Source organism: Hakea prostrata, unplaced genomic scaffold (assembly GCF_041222555.1).
Source record: "Hakea prostrata isolate BN-2017 unplaced genomic scaffold, UWA_Hpros_2 contig_13, whole genome shotgun sequence".
Classification (NCBI taxonomy): Eukaryota; Viridiplantae; Streptophyta; class Magnoliopsida; order Proteales; family Proteaceae; genus Hakea; species Hakea prostrata.
The window spans coordinates 818,792-838,369 of record NW_028291132.1 but is presented as its reverse complement, the minus strand read 5'-3'; the positions used below and the strand labels follow the sequence as shown (position 1 = coordinate 838,369).

The following is a 19,578-nucleotide window of genomic DNA, read 5'->3' as shown; positions in this document are numbered from 1 at the left end:
GCGTACAAAATTAGGGTTGGTTTTTCCCCATGTAGCGTAAAAGTTAATGTGGATTCAATTTAAATGAGGTATTCTTAGGAATAAACTTATTTCATTTTACTTTGAATAACTCATGTGGCAAGTTTTTTTTTTTTTTTTTTTGGTAAGTCATGTGGCAAGTTTTGGAGATCCAAATTAATGATTATACTCTGATAGAAAAACTTAAGTTGCACCATAGTATCACAGTTAACAAATAGTGAGCAGAACCAAATTACTTGGAACAGCACGATCAAAATAATAATGAGGTTTTTTTTCCTGGTTAAAGGCAATTCTATTAAACTTAAATTACCAGATAATATACAACCTAAATTGTCTATGTAAAACCTAAATTGTCTATAAAAATATGATAAAAAAATAACAATAAAGCTCTATGCAAGGATTAGATCATCAGTCGCCCAATGCGAGACCACTGAAGAAGCACCAAAACTCAACATCTACAGAAGCCATCACTGAGTAAAATGAAGAACAAACAAGAAAAACAAAGAACCAAGAAACCAGAATCAATTGAAATCGGAATGAGAAAAGAAGAGGGACAATCATGAAATTGGTAGAAAATCATGAAATATATTTAATACACTGTATGTATCAAATGTCTATGAATGGGTAATAATTAATGCATTCATCTAACTGCAATTTGTCTGGCTTGCAAATGAAACGACTGAAGAAATCACCACATCTTCTTGGTTTTTTTCCTTAACTACTTTAGTGCCTTCTCTTCAAGTGAGAGACGTTGAAGTTGGAATAAGGAACACCAGTTCTCCCCAACACTAAGACCTTGAATTTTTGAGGGACAGTAGTTGCCAACGGACAAGCAGCTGTTGATGACCCTAAAGAGGTGAATATTTGCTTGTTGGTTTGATAATTGGCTCCGAGATATCTATAGTCTTCCTCCTTTCCTGCATGGTACAATATATATATTAACTCATCAATTCAGAAGTAAATTCTACAGAAATAATTATTTCTCAGGCTTTGAACTAGTAACTAAACAAGTCTCCTCAAGCTATTCAAACTTCCAATGCAAGATTGCAAGAACTTTATTACTAGTGATAGGGAAGTACAAGGTAACTAATGATCATATCAATGTGTAGAATGCATACAATTCATAGTGATACTAGAAATAATTGAACCTGATACGGAAGTTTCCTACCCGACCGGGTCAGACCCGGCTGGGGCTCCACACTCAGTCGGCTCTCTTATGATACGGAAGTTTCCTACCCAACCAGGTCGGACCCGGATGGGGCTCCACACTCAGTTGGGATAAGAGCTGTCTGGCTTGATCAAGGCACGATGTACGCTCGACTAATATGGCAACCATTCTCAATGAGGAAAGTCAACTCCGTCGTTGATCGAGTGGGATCGACGACAGGAAGGCGTGATCTCATGAGGAACGACAGCCACCGTCGGGTAGACTTACCAAATACATAAAAGGTAACTAACATTAACGGTATAAGAAGAGGGACATACCCCTTCGGTAAGTATCCAATACATTCTGAGCATCATCTTGTGTAATCCTTGCACGAGATCTTAGACTGGTCACCGTCTGACTTAGCCATCGGAGGCGGTTGCCTGGTAATCTAGCCAGCCCGTGTCTAACTCTTTTTGCAGGACTCATCGTCTTTAGCTTGAAGAGGCTCAGTCGGGTGTAGCATCAACATAACTGATACGCATCAATTTGGCGCCGTCTGTGGGAACGACAAGTTTCTAAGTCCTGGTGAGACAAGTAAACAATGGACGTACTCGACAAGAAACTGCCGGGGAAGACAATCACCATGACAATCGAACACATCAAGAAGATGGGGTGTAAAACCCAGCCCTAACCTTGACCCGGAAACCTTGTTATTTGTAGGTCCGATGACCAGGAGTAAAGTAAGAAGTCAGCTTTGGGCCATCCCAGTGGAGGACTTGGTGTCTGGCTTTGAATCCATGAAAGTTGATGATGAAGTTCTATTTATGGAAACTGAATCTTGATGAAGATCGGATTAGTTGATGGACTTGGAGTGCTCTCTATCTTGGTTTGAAGGCATTTCTACCTATTAGGTAAGTCACTTGACATGTGTGCAAAACCCCTTTAGGATTGGATTTGATCTGGGCCTTCAATTCCCTGTTTTGGACTTGCTGTCAGCATTGGTCGACTGATTGGTCGACTGGGCCAGTCGACCAATCCACTCGACCAATGAGTGTTGTCTTTGGCAATTAGGTTTTTCTTGCTCTATTTAAGTCCAATCTCGAGTCCACTTCGTATTTGCTGCCTCCAAACTCTTTGGAACGAACCAAAGACCTCTGCAAGTCATCTCCCTTGCATCCTTGGTGTTTTCTTGACGGATCTTCGTCGAAACTCTTCCTTTTGCATCAAAAGGTATGTCTACTCTCTCTTCTTCTCCTCCATCTTTGTTTTTCTTTCCTTTTTGAGTTGAGACAGTAGAAGAGATGCTGCATTCTCTGTTGCAAACATCTCTGAACATGTTCTCACGATCATCCTAAGGATTTGAGGCTAGAACAATGATCTTAACCATGATCATTGCAAGCTTTTGAAGGAATCATGATCAAACCATGATCTAATCTTGTTAAACTTCTGATTTGAATTCTGATCTCTTTGGATCTTCTTTATTGATCATGTTAGTAGTTAATTACTGTGTTTTCTTTCCATGATCCATAATCTATCAATCTCTAGTTGTTCTCTTCTACCATACTATGTGTTCTTCATGAAGCATGGTAGTTACATATATGGTAGGTTTTATTTCCTTATTTAGATTTATGCTTCTAAGCCTTGTTCCTTGAAGATCTAAGTATGTTTTCATGATACCTTTACCTGAAGCAATGATCCATCCTCCTATTGTTCTTGTCTTTGATTTCTATTTCGAATTCATCAAGATCCATGGTTGATCTAATTATGGTAACTTTTTGTTTCCTAATTTGGATCTTGAAGTCTTGAATTGATTGGTGTTTTGAAGTCCCCTATATGTTAGAATACTACTGAAGTAGTTTACCCCTTGATTAGTACCCTTTTGAACCACCAAATTCGGATTTCATATCTTAAAACTCTGTTTTTTTAGGCTACTGTCTGCATTGGTCGACTGATTGGTCGATTGGACCAGTCGACCAATCCACTCGACCAATGAGTACAACAACTCCAGGAATTGGTCGTGTTGGATGTTTTGGTATCTTTTCTGTTAGGGATCTTTCCTAATATGTTGTATATACTTGTTTAGGACCTCCTTCTCAAGTTTGCCAAGATCTTACTTGATTTCTTAGGATTCCTTTGCGAGTTATAAAAGGTAAGGATGGTTATTTCCTTAATTACATAGATAGCATGAATCTAGTTTCTATATTTGAATATCATTGACATGTTTCCTAAAGTAGATTCTTACAATGATATACTACTGTTGCATAACTTTGATTACAGTAGCATTACTTATTCATATTAAATTGATTCATGTATGATTTACTTACCAATTATATACAAGTGATTGTAATTATTGATTTCTTTCCATATATGAAGTTACCATATATGTGATGATATGAATTGATGCATGTGTATGCTTAAGTATGGTTTGGAAAGGGGAGGTGTCCTTTTGACATTTCTGTCCTTGGACTACTACGGGAATATTATGGGATGTTTCCGGAGATGCCCTCTGGACACCTTCCTAAACTGTTGGATGACATATCTAGGATTGTCTAGTAGTGTTTGGCTAGGATGTTCTGTTATGTCAGACCCTAATCGGAGGGGTATTGAGACCGAACGACCCGTGGTAGCAATGGGGATTCATGGGCGCTCAAGACCGGTAACCAACCCGTGAGAGGACAGGAATCACATTGTGGGGGCCATTTATTGGTAGGGTTGCATATGGTTAGACTTGGGCTCACGGGCGCTTAAGACCGGTAACCAACCCGTGAGAGGACGTGAGAGCTTCCCGTTTACCATATGTGGATAACCAATAGGGTTGATGAGTCCGTAGTCGTGGGACTATGAGGACTCTAGTGTGAAGGATACCGGAAAGGATCGTCGGGGACGAGGAATGGACGTATCTGGATCCGACTTGATGTAACTAAGTAGAAGACTTGCATTTGGCTAGGTTTTACCCCGACATGCGCCGCACTTATACCAAATGGTTGTGAGAGAGTGTGTTGACTTAACCCCCCGCCATGGTTTGTCCCGAGGGATGAAGGACCCATTACCAATCGGCTGCTCAAGACCGGTGAAATGATCCGTGAGAGAATCCAAGATATCTTAAATGGTTGAGGATGTGAGTGGACTTTCTTAAAGAAGTACGGTGCTATGACTTAAAGCATGTCTGCCAATAGAGAGCAGCATACATAGAGTTAGATTCATTCATTCATTGTTTGTCTCATATCATATTGCATTTATGTTTGTTCTGAATCCCGCCATTTATGTTATTATGGATTTTTATCGCTTCTCCGAGTTTCTTTGAAACTCATTCCTTTATTGTAAAATGTTTGTTAGACTATCCTGCAGGTACTGAGTACCATGACGGTCCCTATGAAGAAGCACAAGGCGAAGAGGCATATCTCCAGGAAGGTGATTGCGGTTACCACAATTACACTGAAGATCCCGCGAGTGGTTATGCTCCGTACGATGCTTAGTCCGACCATTGAGTGGAAGCGTCCTTGTGCCATTTATGAGATTTACACTTATAAGGATGTTGTCTATAAAGTGGAGAACAATTTAGTTACCCAATGTACTTGCTACTGGGATTAGATTTTGTCTAGTTTATTCTTTTAGAGCTACTTTTCCGCTGGTTGTAGAGTGGGATTTTTGCCTCACTTTACTTATCTGTTTGACACTCTGACTATATCTATTATTCTGATTCATTTATGATTCATTCTTTCTTTATTGGATCTATGGTTTATCTTCCGCACTTTTATTATGATTGTTCATGATTATGTTATTGTTTATGTGGGAGGTTGATCACTCGATACCTGATCTTCGGGCTGTGGATCACACTCTCGGGTATGCCAGATAGGGTACCGGCTGGGAGGACGTGACATGGGGTCAACCGCTCGATTCGAATGGAACAGGATCCTCCCGAGGACAACCTGATTCTAGAAGACCCGAATGGGCACGCCAAGGGAAGGTACATCTAAAGGTCCCCAAGGGCACGCCACTGCAGCGGATGTAGATGAACTTCGAAAGGGCATGCTCGAGATGCAGGGAGTATTGCGTAACTTTGTCCATCAAATTGGAGTTGAGCAAAGACCAAGGCACAACACTTAGGCGGGAAGGTTGCTGAGAGCCTTCCAAACTGTGAGAGGATCCTGACAAAGAAGGGGTGTCCCGAGAGGCAGACAGACCAAGGGACAGAGACCAATCCATGCTGAACGTAACAATCGCCAGCAAACGCCCAACGGGACTAGGATCAATGCCTTAGATCGTATTTCGGTACCATCTAAGACGAAGTCCTTACCCCAAAGGAATTGTCGGGAAGAGGTAGAGAACCAAGGAGAAAGTCATCCTCAACCAACCTGATCGAGGGTATCAGTAGCCCAAACGCGCTAAAAAAGGGAAGATACCTACGAATCTGATGGAGGTGAAGCAAGGCAAAATCGCCTTTGTAGAAGGATGACAGAAGTGGAGCGTAAACTTGAGGATCAGGATCATGACGAGGATCTGGACGTGGTTGATCGAGAACCATTCTCGGATGAAATTATGAATGTGAAACCCAGCCCTAACCTTGACCTGGAAACCCTGTTGTTTGTAGGTCCGACAACCCGAAGTAAAGCAAGAAGTCAGCTATGGGCCATCCTAGTGGAAGACTTGGTGACTGGCTTTGAATCTATGAGTGTTGATGTCAGTGTTCCATTTATGGAAACTGCACCCTGATGAAGATGGAACTAGTGGATGGACTTGGAGTGCTCTCTGTCATGGTTCGAAGGCATTTCTACCTACTAGGTAAGTCACTTGGTGTGTGTGCAAAACCCCTTTATGTTTGGATTTGATCTGAGCCTTCATCTCCCTGTTTTGGACTTGCTGTCCTGATTGGTCGACTCATTGGTCGACTGGACCAGTCGACCAATCCAATCGACCAATGGGAATTGATTTTGCTAATTAGGTCTTTGCTTGCTCTATTTAAGTCCAATCTCGAGTCTACTTCGTATTTTCTGCCTCCAAACTCTTTGGAACGTACTAGAGCCCTCTACAAGTCATCTCCCTTGCATCCTTGGTGATCATCTTGACGGATCTTCATCAAAACTCGTGCTTTTACACAAAAATGTATGTGATCATCCTCTTCTATGTTTCATCTTTGATTCTTCGTTACTTTTCTTTCCTTTTCTGATTGAGGACAGTAGTAGTGATGTTGCATCTCTGTTGCAACTATCTCTTTACTCCTTCCCTCTCTTTTCCTAAGGATCTAAAGCTTGCTGGATGATCTTCATCAAGATCATCACTCGCTTTTGAAGGAAAACTTGTATTCATTCACTTTCCTTAATTAAATTATTATTCTTCAGCCTTAGATCTAATTTTCTTGAAGATCTATGCATGCTTTTCATGATTTCTTATTCACAATCAGTGATCCATCATCCTATTGTTCTTGTCCATGATTTTTACTATGAATTCTTCAAGAACCATGATTGATCTAATTATGGTAACTTTTGTTTCCTAATTTGTAACTTGAAAACTTGATTCGATTAGTGTTTTGAAGACCTCCATATACTAGAATGCTGCCATTGTAGTTTACCCCTTGTTTAGTACCCTTTTGAACCACCAAATTCGATTCTTTATTCTCAAAATTCTGATTTTTGAAGGCCACTGTCTCGGTTGGTCAACTCATTGGTTGACTGAGGCAGTAGACCAAGTCAATCGACCAATGAGTACAGTAACCTTATATTTGGTCTGTTTTGGATGTTTTGATATCTTTCCTTCTAGGTATCTTTCCTAATATGTTGTATACATTTGTTTAGGACTTTCTTCTCAAGTTTTGTCAAGATCTTACTTGATTTCTTAAGATTCCTTTGCGAGTTATAAAAGGTAAGGATGGTTATTTCCTTAAGTACATAGATTGTATATCTTAGTTTCTATATTTGAATCTTGTTAGTTTATTTCTTTAATTAGATTCTTGCAATGTTATACTATTGTTGTACTATCTTGATTTCAGTAGCATTACTTGTTTATGATTCATGTATGATTTACTTACCAAATATATGCGAGTTATATATTATTAATGATTTCTTTCCATATATGAAGTTGCCATATATGTGATGATTATGGATTGATGCTTGTGTATGCTTAGGTATGGTTTGGAAAGGGGAGGTGTCCTTTTGACACTTCTGTCCTTGGACTACTACGGAATATTATGGGATGCTTCCGGAGATGCCCTTTGGACACCTTCCTAAACTGTTGGATGACATATTTAGGACCGTCTAGTAGTATTTGGCTAGGATGTCCCGTTATGTCAGACCCTAATCGGAGGGGTATTGAGACCGAACGACCCGTGGTAGCAATGGGGATTCATGGGCGCTCAAGACTGGTAACCAATCCGTGAGAGGACAGGAATCACATTGTGGGGACCATTTATTGGTAGGGTTGCATATGATTAGACTTGGTCTCACTGGCGCTCAAGACCGGTAACCAACCCGTGAGGGGACGTGAGAGCTTCCTGTATACCATATGTGGATGGCCTATAGAGTTGATGAGTCCGTAGTCAAGGACTATGAGGACTCTAGTGTGAAGGATATCGGAAAGGATCGCCAGGGGCGAGGAATGGACGTATCTGGATCTGACTTGATGTAACTAAGTAGGAGACTTGCATTTGGCTAGGCTTTGACCCTGACATGCGCCAGTACTTAGACCAATGGTGATGTGAGAGAGTGGTGACTTAACCCCCAGCCATGGAATGTCCCGAGGGATGCCGGACCCACTACCAAAAGGCGTTGTGTGATGAGACCTTCCTAAAGAAGTACGGTGTTATGACTTAAAGCATGTCTGCCAATAATGTAATATCCAGCCCTATTCTAACCTTGACCCTGACCCGGATCCACTGTTGTATTCAGGTCCGAAGACTCGAAGCGGTGGAAGAAGAGATTTATGGACCATTCTGATTGATGACCATGATTCGAAGACTAAGCCCATGGACATTGACAATGATACCCCTTGCTTAAATGCATTGTCAGTGTTTGAGGAAAGTCTGCGCATTGGAGAATATTAATATAGTTGATGTACCAAATGACCTCCGTGCACAATCCAAAGGTATTCCCCGAAACTAGACTCCTTGATTGAATTGTGGAAGAAAACCTCACTCAATTTGACCTTGTATAGCCTTTCAAATCCCTACTTGAAGTTGCTGTTCTAAACCTGAGTTTTTTGCTGGAAATATTTGGTCGATACCATTGACCAAGGACCATCGACCAAAATATCCCAGTCTGCCAAGTTAATGATTCCATGGAATATTCCTTTTCTATTTATTATAACCTCGAGCCTTGAGCCCTTTTGCAATCATTTTCTCACCTGGAAACGTGGGGAGAGCTTCCCAAAGCAGCTCCTTGGTTAATGTGAAGGGTACCTCATCAATGACACTTAGTTTATCATTGATTATTGTCTTCATCTTCCACACTAGGGTATGACTCCTCATTCCACTCTCTACCCTACCATTTTCTACTCTTTTCTATTGTCACCTTGCTGATGAGACATTGGGAATGGTGCTGCAACCTTGCAACCACCACTCCAAGTGTCTACTCATGTTCAATCCATGATTTCCTTAGCTATTCATTGATGCTATGCTGCTATCTCATGCCTAGCATATGTATTCCATGATTTACCTATTAACATCATGCCATTTGATACCAAACTGAGCTATAGAGTGTATTATGTTCATGTTTAACATTGCCATATGATTCCAATCGAATTTCTATTAGTTCCTCTAACTATTACATGCTATTCCTCATCAATGCAATCAATTCCAACTCATGCCATGATGTTTATCACTTGAACTCGATAGCTCAAATTGGGGCTTTTTATTTAGACCATTGGATTGGGTTAATTTCTTGATTTATAGTGTCCTACTACTGTTGTTAAGTATGACTCCAAGTTTCAGATTGATCCGAACACCGGAAGACTCATTTCGGATGAAAACCCCCAAAATCCACATTTCTGTCTCGAAGGAAATTCTGGTCGATCCTTTTGGTCGATACCATCGACCAAAGACCATCGACCAAAATGTTGGCAGACAGCAACCTTGGCCAATTTTGATCCAAATGACATCCGATCTTCCCGACTTCTTTTCTAACTTATTATTGATGTTTGTTTAGGGCCTTAACAATTCTATTGGACCATTCTTGGTATTCTTAATTCATCATCAATTCATCCAGGGTAAGGATGGTTATCTCTATAAACATATAAGTCATCAAATATTGAATGGTGTTTTATTTAAAGAATGAAACCTCTTAATTTTCTTTCAATCATTATAGGACTGTTACATATGTGTTAGAACAGTAGCATTTAAATCTTTATACTCTTGTTGTGTTACTTTATCTCTTTGAATTGCTTATGTTTATAATGATTCGTTTCAATATCATGATTTGATTATTATTATGGATATGCATTGGATGCATGAGAAATGATGAGATTGGATATGTGATTGTTTACGTATGACTTGGGATTGGGGGGTGTCCTACTGACACTCCTGTCCTTGGGCATCGGAGGGAATAGTATGGGATGTTCTCCGATGGTGCCTATCGACACTCTCCCGGGTTATTGGATGACATACATAGGACTGTCTAGTTGGGTGGCTAGGATTATCCTTGTCGTGTCAGACCCGAATCGGAAGGGCATTGAGACCGATTAACCCGTGGTAGTGTATGGTTGGATGGGCGCTCTAGGCCGGTAACCAATCCGGTAGAGGACATAAACCATGCTATGGATACCTGAAAGGGGCCATTTATTGGTAGAGTTGCATATGGATAGACTTGGGCTCACGGGCGCTCAAGACCGGTAACCAATCCGTGAGAGGACGTGAGAGCTTCCCGTTTACTATATGTGGATGACGAATAGGGTTGATGAGTCTGAAATCCGGGATTTCGCTGACTCTAGTGTGAAGGATACCGGAAAGGATCGCCGGGGGCGAGGAATGGACGTATCTGAATCTGACTTGACCGACTGAGTAGATGACTTGCATTGGGCTAGGCTTTATTGTGACATGCGCCAGTACTTGACCAAATGGTGATGTGAGAGAGCGGTGACCGATCCCCTTACCACGGTTTTTTTGATGACTTTACCGATCTTCCCCGGGCATTCCCAAGATATGGAAATGGGAGAGTGATTGACGACCCAGAGAAGTGCGGTGCTATGACTTAAAGCATGTCTACCCTAGAGACTAGCATTCATAGAGTTAGACTCATATTTGCATCATATGTTCCATATCGCATTGCATTATAATATGTTTTGAATGTGTATGATTTCTAATTATGGAATAACTTCCTTGTTGAGTTCTTCGAACTCATTCCTTTTTGGTGCAAATGTTTTAGATTATATTCCAAGTACCGAAGACTACGATGGCACCTCCTTTGAGGCGGACTATGATTCCACATACTACCCTCCGGGTAGTGGCCTCGGTGAGGATCCGTATATTGGAGCCGAGGAGGATTACTATCCGCACCAGGGTTAGCCCCACAGTTGTGCGGGAGCGGCAGCGTTGGGTTTACTTCATCCGTACTGTTGAGGAGACTACCATTAGTATAGAGGAAACCCTAGCATAGTGCCCCATTCCCCTGGTGTATTTATGGAACCATTGGTCTTGTAACTGACTTATCTTTGGGATTATCTTTTGACACTTAGACATGTATTTGACGTTATCACACTTCTTTTCCGCTGCTCTGAGAGAGTGGTTATCATACCTTCTCTCACCCTTATGATTATGCTTATACTTTAATGTTATTGTCTTCCGCACTCTGATTTGTTTAGTCTTATCTTATTCATGATACTTAGTATTAACTGTTTTTACCATTGATTATTACTATTCATGATTATGTTACCGTGTATGTGGGAGGTATGGACCTCAGATCATTGATCCTTGGACTGTGGATCACATACCGAGTATTCCAAATGGGGTACCGGCTGGGTGGATGTGACAAATAGAGACCAGGATACATAGAGTTAGAATTATATTGCATCTTGTGTTTCATATCATATAGCATTTTACTTTGCTTTGAAATCCTGCCATTTATGTTGTTATGGATTAACTGCCTTACTGAGTTTCTTTGAAACTCATTCCTTTTGTACAATGTTTTGTTAGACTACTCTAGAGGTTCTGAGTATCATGACTGCTCGTATGAAGCAGCGCAAGGAGAAGAGGCATATCTCTAGGAAGGTGATTGCGGTCACGACAATTACACTGAAGATTCTACGGGTGGTTATGCTGCGTACGATGCTTAGTCCGACCATAGAGTGGAAGCGCCCTTGCGCCATTTTTGAGATTTATACTTATAGAGATGTTGTCTATAAGATTGAGAACAATTTAGTTACCTATTGTACATGCTATTAGGATTAGTTTTCATTCTTTTCCTTTCCTTTTAGTACTACTTTTCTACTGGTTGTAGAGTGGGATTCCGCCTCACTTTACTTTATTGATTTGACATTCTGATTATCTTTCGTACTCTGATTATATATGATTTATCCTTTCCTTATTTGGATCTTTGGTTTATCTTTTGCACATTGATTATTATTGTTCATGATTATGTTATTGTCTATGTGGGAGGCTGATTACCTCGATACTTGGTCTTCGGGGCTGTGGATCACACACTCGGGTATGCCAGGTAGGGTACCGGCTGGGTGGATGTGACAATGAACATGCCCCTTCCTCAAAATTTCATCATGCCAACCTTTACCTCGTTCGAGGGAAAGATGAACCCGAAGGAGCATATAAGCTACTTAATGGTTCAGTAGTTTGCAGCCGGGATCCATCAATAATTTTAGAGAACTTACTCGGAAGTTCATCGTCCGATTTAGAAGTGCGATCGAGAGCAAGAAGATGTCTGATAGTTTATTTGCTATCAGGCAAGGAAGAAGCAAATCCATTCGGGATTTCCTGAAGCGATTCGACGAAGTGGCCATTGAGATTGAAGATCTTGATGATTAGGTGGCAAACAACGCACTTTGGAGTGGTATAACTCACCAAAGACTTTTGGAAGTCTTACTAACAGATAAACCCAAGACATATGGGACACTGTTACGAAAGTGCCAAAAAGCAAGCCAGTGTTTATGAAGTAATAAACGCTCGGGTAAAAGCCGATCAAGACAGAAGATCTGATCGGGACGCAGAGAAGAATTCCCTGAGTGACAGAAATCAGGGGTCAAAAACCAGATGGAAGCGTGATCAAAGACGGGAAAATTACACTCCCCTCAATGCAAAGCCATCAGAGATTCTGAAGAATATCCGGGACAAGAAATCTTTAAAGTGGCCAGGGAAGCTGCATTCTCTTCCAGAGGATCGGGACATGACAAAATTTTGTCGTTTCCATAAAGATTATGGACACCATATGGATAGTTGCCGAATCCTGAAATTAGAGATCGAGAAGTTGATCCAAGAAGGCAAACTTGGTCAGTATGTTCGGAGATCCAGGAAGCCCCGTGACAGTTCACCCAAACCAAAAAAGAGACCCCGGTCGCCCATCCTGAAAGAAGTCGCTAAAAAGGCTGATAAGGGAAAAGAAAAAGAAGATCGGGAGGAGACACCAGTCTATGTGATCATGGGGGGCTCGACAGTAGAATCAATCAGGAAGGCAAAGCAAAAAGCATGGTTCGTGGGAGCTATGCATCTACCAAAAAAGAGACCAAATCCGGCATGCCCGGAGCCAATAACCTTCACAAATGAAGATCTAAGCAGAGTTATAGCGCCGCACGATGATGCAATCATCATCAAAGTTAAAATTGCCAATCCGGAGGTCCATCGAGTCTTGATTGATACAAGATCATTCGTTGATCTAATATCTTATGTGGCTTTCAAAAGACTCAAAATAGCTGACGATCTACTGACACCTTCATCAACCCCTCTATATGGTTTTGCAGGATCCTCGGCAATACCTGAAGGAACGATCCAATTGGATCTAAAGATTGGGAAGTCACCCCGAGATACTCTGGTTCGGGTCAACTTCATGGTCGTGAAGGATTTGTCAGTGTACAACGTAATCTTGGGACAGCCAACGCTCAATGCACTTGAGGCAGTTGTATCTCCCCGGCACATAAAACTAAAGTTCCCGATCGATGCAGGGGTTGGGGAATGTTGTTCCAATCAAACTACCTCCTGGCAATGCTATGTCAATTACTTGAAGGAGAAATGGAGGTCAAAGAGTTCGGGAAGCGCATTGACTCTTGAGGTCCGTGATGATCGGGATGAAGAAAGCATGCAACGAGCGGAGCTGGTAGAGAAACTAGAGAGAATTCAACTCAACCAATCTCTACCCGATCGAGGAACATTCATTGGATCAGAGCAACCAGATGAATTCAAAAAGGAGCTCATAAAGTTCCTGTGTGACAATGCTGATATATTCGCGTGGTCTGCAAGCGACATGCCCGGGATAGATAGGCGGGTGGCAGAGCATAAGCTCTGGATCCAGAAAGATGCCACCCTGGCCATCCAAAGGCGAAGAAATTTCGCAATCGAAAAGCATGAGGCAATAACGACTGAAGTTTAAAAACTCGAGAAATCAGGCTTCATTAAACTGATTGAATGTCCCACCTGGTTGGCCAATGTGGTGATGGTCAAAAAAGCGAACGGGAAGTGGAGAATGTGTACCTATTACACGGATTTGAACAAGGCTTGCCCAAAAGATTGTTACCCTCTCTCGAGGATTGATCTTTTGATTGACGCAACCGCAGGACATGAAGTTCTTAGCTTTATGGATGCCTACTCGGGGTATAACCAAATCTTGATGAGTCAGGGAGATGAGAAACATACATCTTTCATGACTGATCAGGAAAGTTACTACTACCGAGTAATGCCATTCGAGTTGAAGAACGCAGGGGCTACTTATCAAAGGGTAGTCAATAAAATTTTCCAACACCAGATCGGGAGGAATATGGAAGTATATGTAGATGACATGCTTGTGAAGAGTCTCGCTCGGGCCAAACACTTGGCAGACCTTGAAGAAACATTTGATGTGTTGAGAACATATCAAATGCGTCTGAATCCCGAGAAGTGTGCCTTCGGAGTTTCCTCCGGGAAGTTCCTCGGTTTCATGGTCTCTCAAAGGGGAATCAAAGCTAACCCGGAGAAGATCCAAGCACTAATCGAGATGCAACTACCTATTACAGTAAAGGAAATTCAATGTCTGACAGGAAGGGTGGTGGCCCTAAATCGGTTCATATCCCGAGCGGGGGAAAATGCAACTCTTTGTTCAAAGTGTTGAAGGCTACACCAAGCTCGAGAGGAATCACCTGGACAGAAGAATGCCAGCAGAGACATTTGAGCAATTGAAAACATCACTCGGGACAACACCTGTCTTGGCTCGACCTGTAACTGGGGAGCCTCTAATAGTTTATCTCGCCATCTCACCAACTGCAGTCAGTGTTGTATTAGTAAAAGGGGAGACAATCCAAAACTTGGTCTACTATGTGAGTCATGTACTTATTGATGCTGAGACAAGGTACCCGGATGTTGATAAGCAAGCCCTAGCACTCTTGGTAGCCTTGCGGAAGCTAAGGCGTTATTTCCAGGCACACCCAATAATAGTCCTGACCAACTTCCCACTCAAGAAAATACTCCAAAGACCCGATGTAGCTGGAAGGATGGTCGGGTGGGCAGTGGAGCTTAGCGAGTACCAAATCGAGTTCAAACTGAGGACAGCCATAAAAGCTCAAGTTTTGGCTAATTTTATCGTGGAGAGCAGCCTACCACAAAACGAAAATCAAGCAACAACCCCCAAGACATTAGACTTGTGGATTCTGCATGTTGACGGCTCCGAGTAGCATTTCTGGATTGGGAGTAGGATTAACACTCAAAAGTCCAGAGAACTTCATAGTCAGCTATGCATTGAGATTCAACTTCCCGGCCTCAAATAACAAGGCCGAGTATGAGGCTGCCATAGAAGGCTTGAGAGTAGCCTGAGCACTCAAAGTACAGGAATTAGAAGTAAGAAGTGACTCCCAGCTCGTTGTGAATCAAATAAGGGGGGAGTATAATGCGAAAGACGAAAGAATGGCCAAATACTTGGCCAAGGTCGAGCAACTCCAAATATTCTTTGATCGGTTAACATTCCATCAAATACCCAGAAAAGAGAATGAACGGGCAGATGAACTATCTCGGCTATCTTCAGCTAACTCCAAAAGCTTGGACTCGGCAGTCTATATTGAAGAATTAGATTTCCCAAGTACACAAGAAACAGAAGTTTTTGAAATCACCAGCAATCCCGACTGGACAACTCCTTTGGTTGCTTACCTAAAGGAAGGCAGGCTCCCGACCGATTCCAAGGAAGCCAAGAAGATCAAAAATCAAGCTGCTCGGATCACCATCATAGATGACCAGCTATATAGAAGATCGTTAACCAAACCATTTTTGAGATGTGTTGGACCTTCCCAAGCTAGCTATGCCTTAGCAGAAATCCACGAAGGAATTTGCGGCACACACATGGGTGGAAAAGCTTTGGCACAAAAAGTATTGCGCTCGGGTATATATTGGCCAACTATGCAAAAAGATGCCATTGAATATGTTTGCAAATGTGAACAATGTTAGAAGCATGCCAACGTTCCAAAAGTACTTGCAGTCCCCATGATGCCCATCTCTAGCCCGACCCCTTTCGCAATGTGGGGTATGGATCTGATCAGGAAATTACCGAAGGCTTCAAGAAACCGGGAATATCTTGTGGTCACCATAGACTACTTTACAAAATGGGTTGAGGCAAAACATTAACTTATTACAGAAAAACAAATGGAAAAGGTCTTTGAAGAAAAAGTTATCTACAGGTTCGGGATACCCCGGATCCTTGTAACAGATAACGGAAAACAATTTGAAGGGGCAGGATTATAATCTTTCTGCAAAAGATATCACATTGAGCATCGATTCGCCTTAGTCACTTACCCCCAAAGTAATGACCAGGTTGAGGTAACCAATAGGACACTATTGGATGGGATAAAAAAGAGATTGGAGAACAGTCGGGCACTATGGGTCGAGGAACTCCCGAGTGTACTACGGTCATACAGGACAACAGCTCAAACTCCAACTGGAGAAACCCCATTCTGCCTTGCGTATGGAAACGAAGCTTTGGCTCCCGTGGAAGTATTGGCCACGTCATTTCATTACAACACCTTCAATGAGAAGCAAAACGACCAAGGCCTAAGGGAAAACTTAGACCTCTTACAAGAAGCCCGAGAGAAGGCCCAACAAAGAAATCAATTGTATCAGAAAAGAATGGTGCAACATTACAACTCCGGGTTAAAAGTCGAAGGTACAGATCCGGAGATCTGGTGCTGAGAAGAACTAGGGCTTCCGACCCGAAGAACTAAGGAAAATTAACTCCAACATGGGAAGGGCCTTATATGGTTGGCAAAGAAACAAAACCGGGAGCATACCGACTGAAAGACACAGAGACTGGAAAGCCGATTGATCGGTCATGGAACTCTACCAACCTGAGAAAGTTTTATCAGTAGTTTTGTATCTTTTTCAAAACAAAAAATATTGATTTGGGTCTTTCCCGGTCATCTTGCACCTTTTTTTAAAGGTTAAACTATTTCGGACCCTTCCCGGTTTACTTTGCGCCTTTTTTAAGGACTTGCACTTTTTTAAGGCAATAAAATTTGATTCAGGTCCGTCCCGGTCAACTTGCACCTTTATTAAGGACTTGCATCTTTTTTAAGGTTAATCTATTTCGGGTCCGTCCCGGTTTACTTTGCACCTTTGTTAAGGACTTGCACCTTTTTTAAAGGTTAAACTATTTCGGGTTTGTCCCGGTTTACTTTGCACCTTTTTTAAGGACTTGCACCTTTTTTAAAGGTTAAACTATTTCGGGTCCTCCCCGGTTTACTTTGCATCTTTGCAAAAGATTTATATTTCATTTGTCCCGACCGAGTCGAAAAAGAATATAGCTGAAAATCACTTAGTAAATTTCATTCAAGATAAGAGATTACATGACTCGGGAACAAAGAGCAAAATAAGGCATGCTAGTCACATCTATGACTTGAACTCTTGGTTACATGACTCGGGAGTAGAAAGATACAAGACACGAGACACAAAAAATACCAAGATCACACCAGCAAAGAGATACTTCATACTGAAGCATCTTTGAACTTTTCGCAGTCGCCGAGAGCAAGATTCATGTGCCGATCAAAATCCATGAATTTACCAACAAGTTGATGCCCGTCTTGGATAGTCACACGCATCCTGTCCCGGAAATTTCAATCGATCCTCAAGGAGGGGCTCGGAGGAGCGTTCTCTTCAACAGAAGATTGACCAAACCATCATTGGACACATTAGTGTCAACAACGGTGTTAGTTGGGGATCCCCTGGCTTCTTCTTTGGCAAATGACTTCTCCAGGCCATCGTCCTCAGCCTCTTTCTCGGACTCTCCTTCAACCTCGTCTTCTTCTTCTTCATCTTCCTCCTCAGCTTCTACCTCGGGATGATTCTGAGGTCGGCGATCAATATAGTCCGTAGCTTCAGGGTACGGGGTTTCAGGAAGTTCGGGAAGATCTTCTGGCTGAGGAAGCTGGAGTTCATCATATAACTTGGGATCCAGAAGCTTATGCAGTCTCTCGGGATGGGGAGGTTGCATTTGCTGAAGGGTCAACTTGAAGGCCTGACTATACCTCTCTTGAAGGAGGGAGTAGAAATGGTTATTGCCAAATCTTTGAACTCCTGGGATTCAAAGTAGTTCTCCAACACCTCCCGCCTGAATGTTTGTGCCCCCGAGGCCTTCAACTCCCCTAGCTCTTTCCTCAGTTGAGCATTGTTCTCTCTTTCCTCAGCCAAGAGTTTTAGAAGTCTTCAGGTCTTCAGCATCCTTCCCGAGCTTCTTGTCAAGATCACTGACCTTCCCCTTGTATTTGCTTTGCTCTTGGAAAGGTCGTCCCTCTCCTTCTTCAACTTGGCCAATTTTCCCTGGGCCTCCTCCAACTCTTTCTCCGCTTGACCAGCTTGAACGTTAGCTTTCTGATGCAGCTGTTCGGCTAGGGCCAATTGGTTAGCCTGGTCCCGAGCTCTACTCAGAGACTTGGCAAAGATGTGGACTGCCCCGGCCACATACCTGAAGAAGAAACATTAGACAACAGGTAACAAAAAGAGGAAGAAGATCGGGATCAAACCAGAAGAACGTTACCTATATCCTTCAGAAAAAAAACTCTCTATTGGGGAGACTCTTCAAGTACTTCTGATCAGCATCTTCAGTGGCATTCTTCAGCCACTGCTTGGCATGACCTGAGTCAACAAAAACCGAGCTAAACTCGGGATTGCTAGTGGAAGTCGAAGGACCGACTTTATGCTCGGGTTTGTAGATATGAACCTTCTTTGGGGAGGACGAGGAGCCACCTCCGCTTTTCTTTTTTCACCTCCTGAAGAAGGTGCTTTCTTCTTTGGACTCTTTTCTATCCCAATTGAGGCAGCCGCAGTAGGAGATTGGCCTTTGGCCACAAAAGTTTTAACTAGGACAGAACCCGAGGCAGGGGTCTTTGTCTTCAGAACCCCGTAAGCTAAAGCCTTAGTATTCATGATAGGCTTCCTTCTCCGGGCCTCGTCCATTCCCCCGAGCGCTACAGTCATCAAATCCTCATCAGAGATGTTTTTAGCCACTGCAAGACAGAGAGATATAATCAGGTCAGAATAGGGAATAAAAAGTAAAGGCAATAGAAACAAAAGCTTACACGGGGAGAAGCCCCACAGTTGAAGTACTGAATTATATTCCATGGAATAACTATGGATTGCAAAATCATCCCCTTCCACTTGCTTAGTGATCCCAACCCTTTCTTCTTCTTTGAGATCCAAGTCGACAGGGGTGTTCAAGAGATCAATGTCATCCTTGGATCTCTCTTGGAATTGTGTAAGGAAAGGCTCGAGAGCAGGCCCTTTGAAGAAAAGAAAAAATTCCCTCCACTTCTTGGTTGTGGACGGAGGGAATCCTTCAAGATGAAACATGCCAAAGGTTGGGAGAACTCCTAAGGCATGGCAAAACCCAACAAACCCGATCATGATGCCCCAACTATTTGGGCTCAAGTTAGACGGGCTAAGCCCATAGTGTTCTAAAAAATCTACAAAACGATAATGCAAAGGAAGACACAAGCTGCCGATGAAAGCATCATAATATAGGGGATAGAAGCCCCTCGGGGGACTATTCCCCCTTTGATTATTAGTCGGGAGGATAACTTGGTACCCCTCAGGTATACTAAAGCTTGACTTAAACCTATCTAAGTCTTCTGAAGAAAGAGAGAAATGGTATAACTCAGGTCCCGAAGAAGATTGAACGAAATCGATGTGCCAGGGGGTTAAAGGCTAGGATTTCACCAATGCCAGGGCATCCCGATCAAAGGTTCTCTTATTGGGCTTACGAGGAATGGTTCCCCGAAAACCACTAGGATGCGGTGGGGCTTTCCTAGAAGAAAAAGAAACT

At 42.4% G+C, this 19,578-nt stretch overlaps 1 protein-coding gene across 1 annotated transcript; it reads left to right on the top strand.

Moving 5' to 3' along the window:
* The first annotated feature begins 15,182 nt into the window (after positions 1 to 15,182).
* On the top strand, positions 15,183 to 15,716 carry LOC148999355 (uncharacterized). The gene has a single exon (XM_089141235.1). The coding sequence runs from the start codon at positions 15,183 to 15,185 to the stop codon at positions 15,714 to 15,716; it is 534 nt and encodes a 177-aa protein (XP_088997361.1).
* The last annotated feature ends 3,862 nt before the right edge of the window (positions 15,717 to 19,578 follow it).

What these genes read in the sequence shown, in the direction of transcription:
- LOC148999355 (XM_089141235.1), top strand. Translation starts at nt 15,183, where the DNA reads ATGGCCAAATACTTGGCCAAGGTCGAGCAACTCCAAATATTCTTTGAT.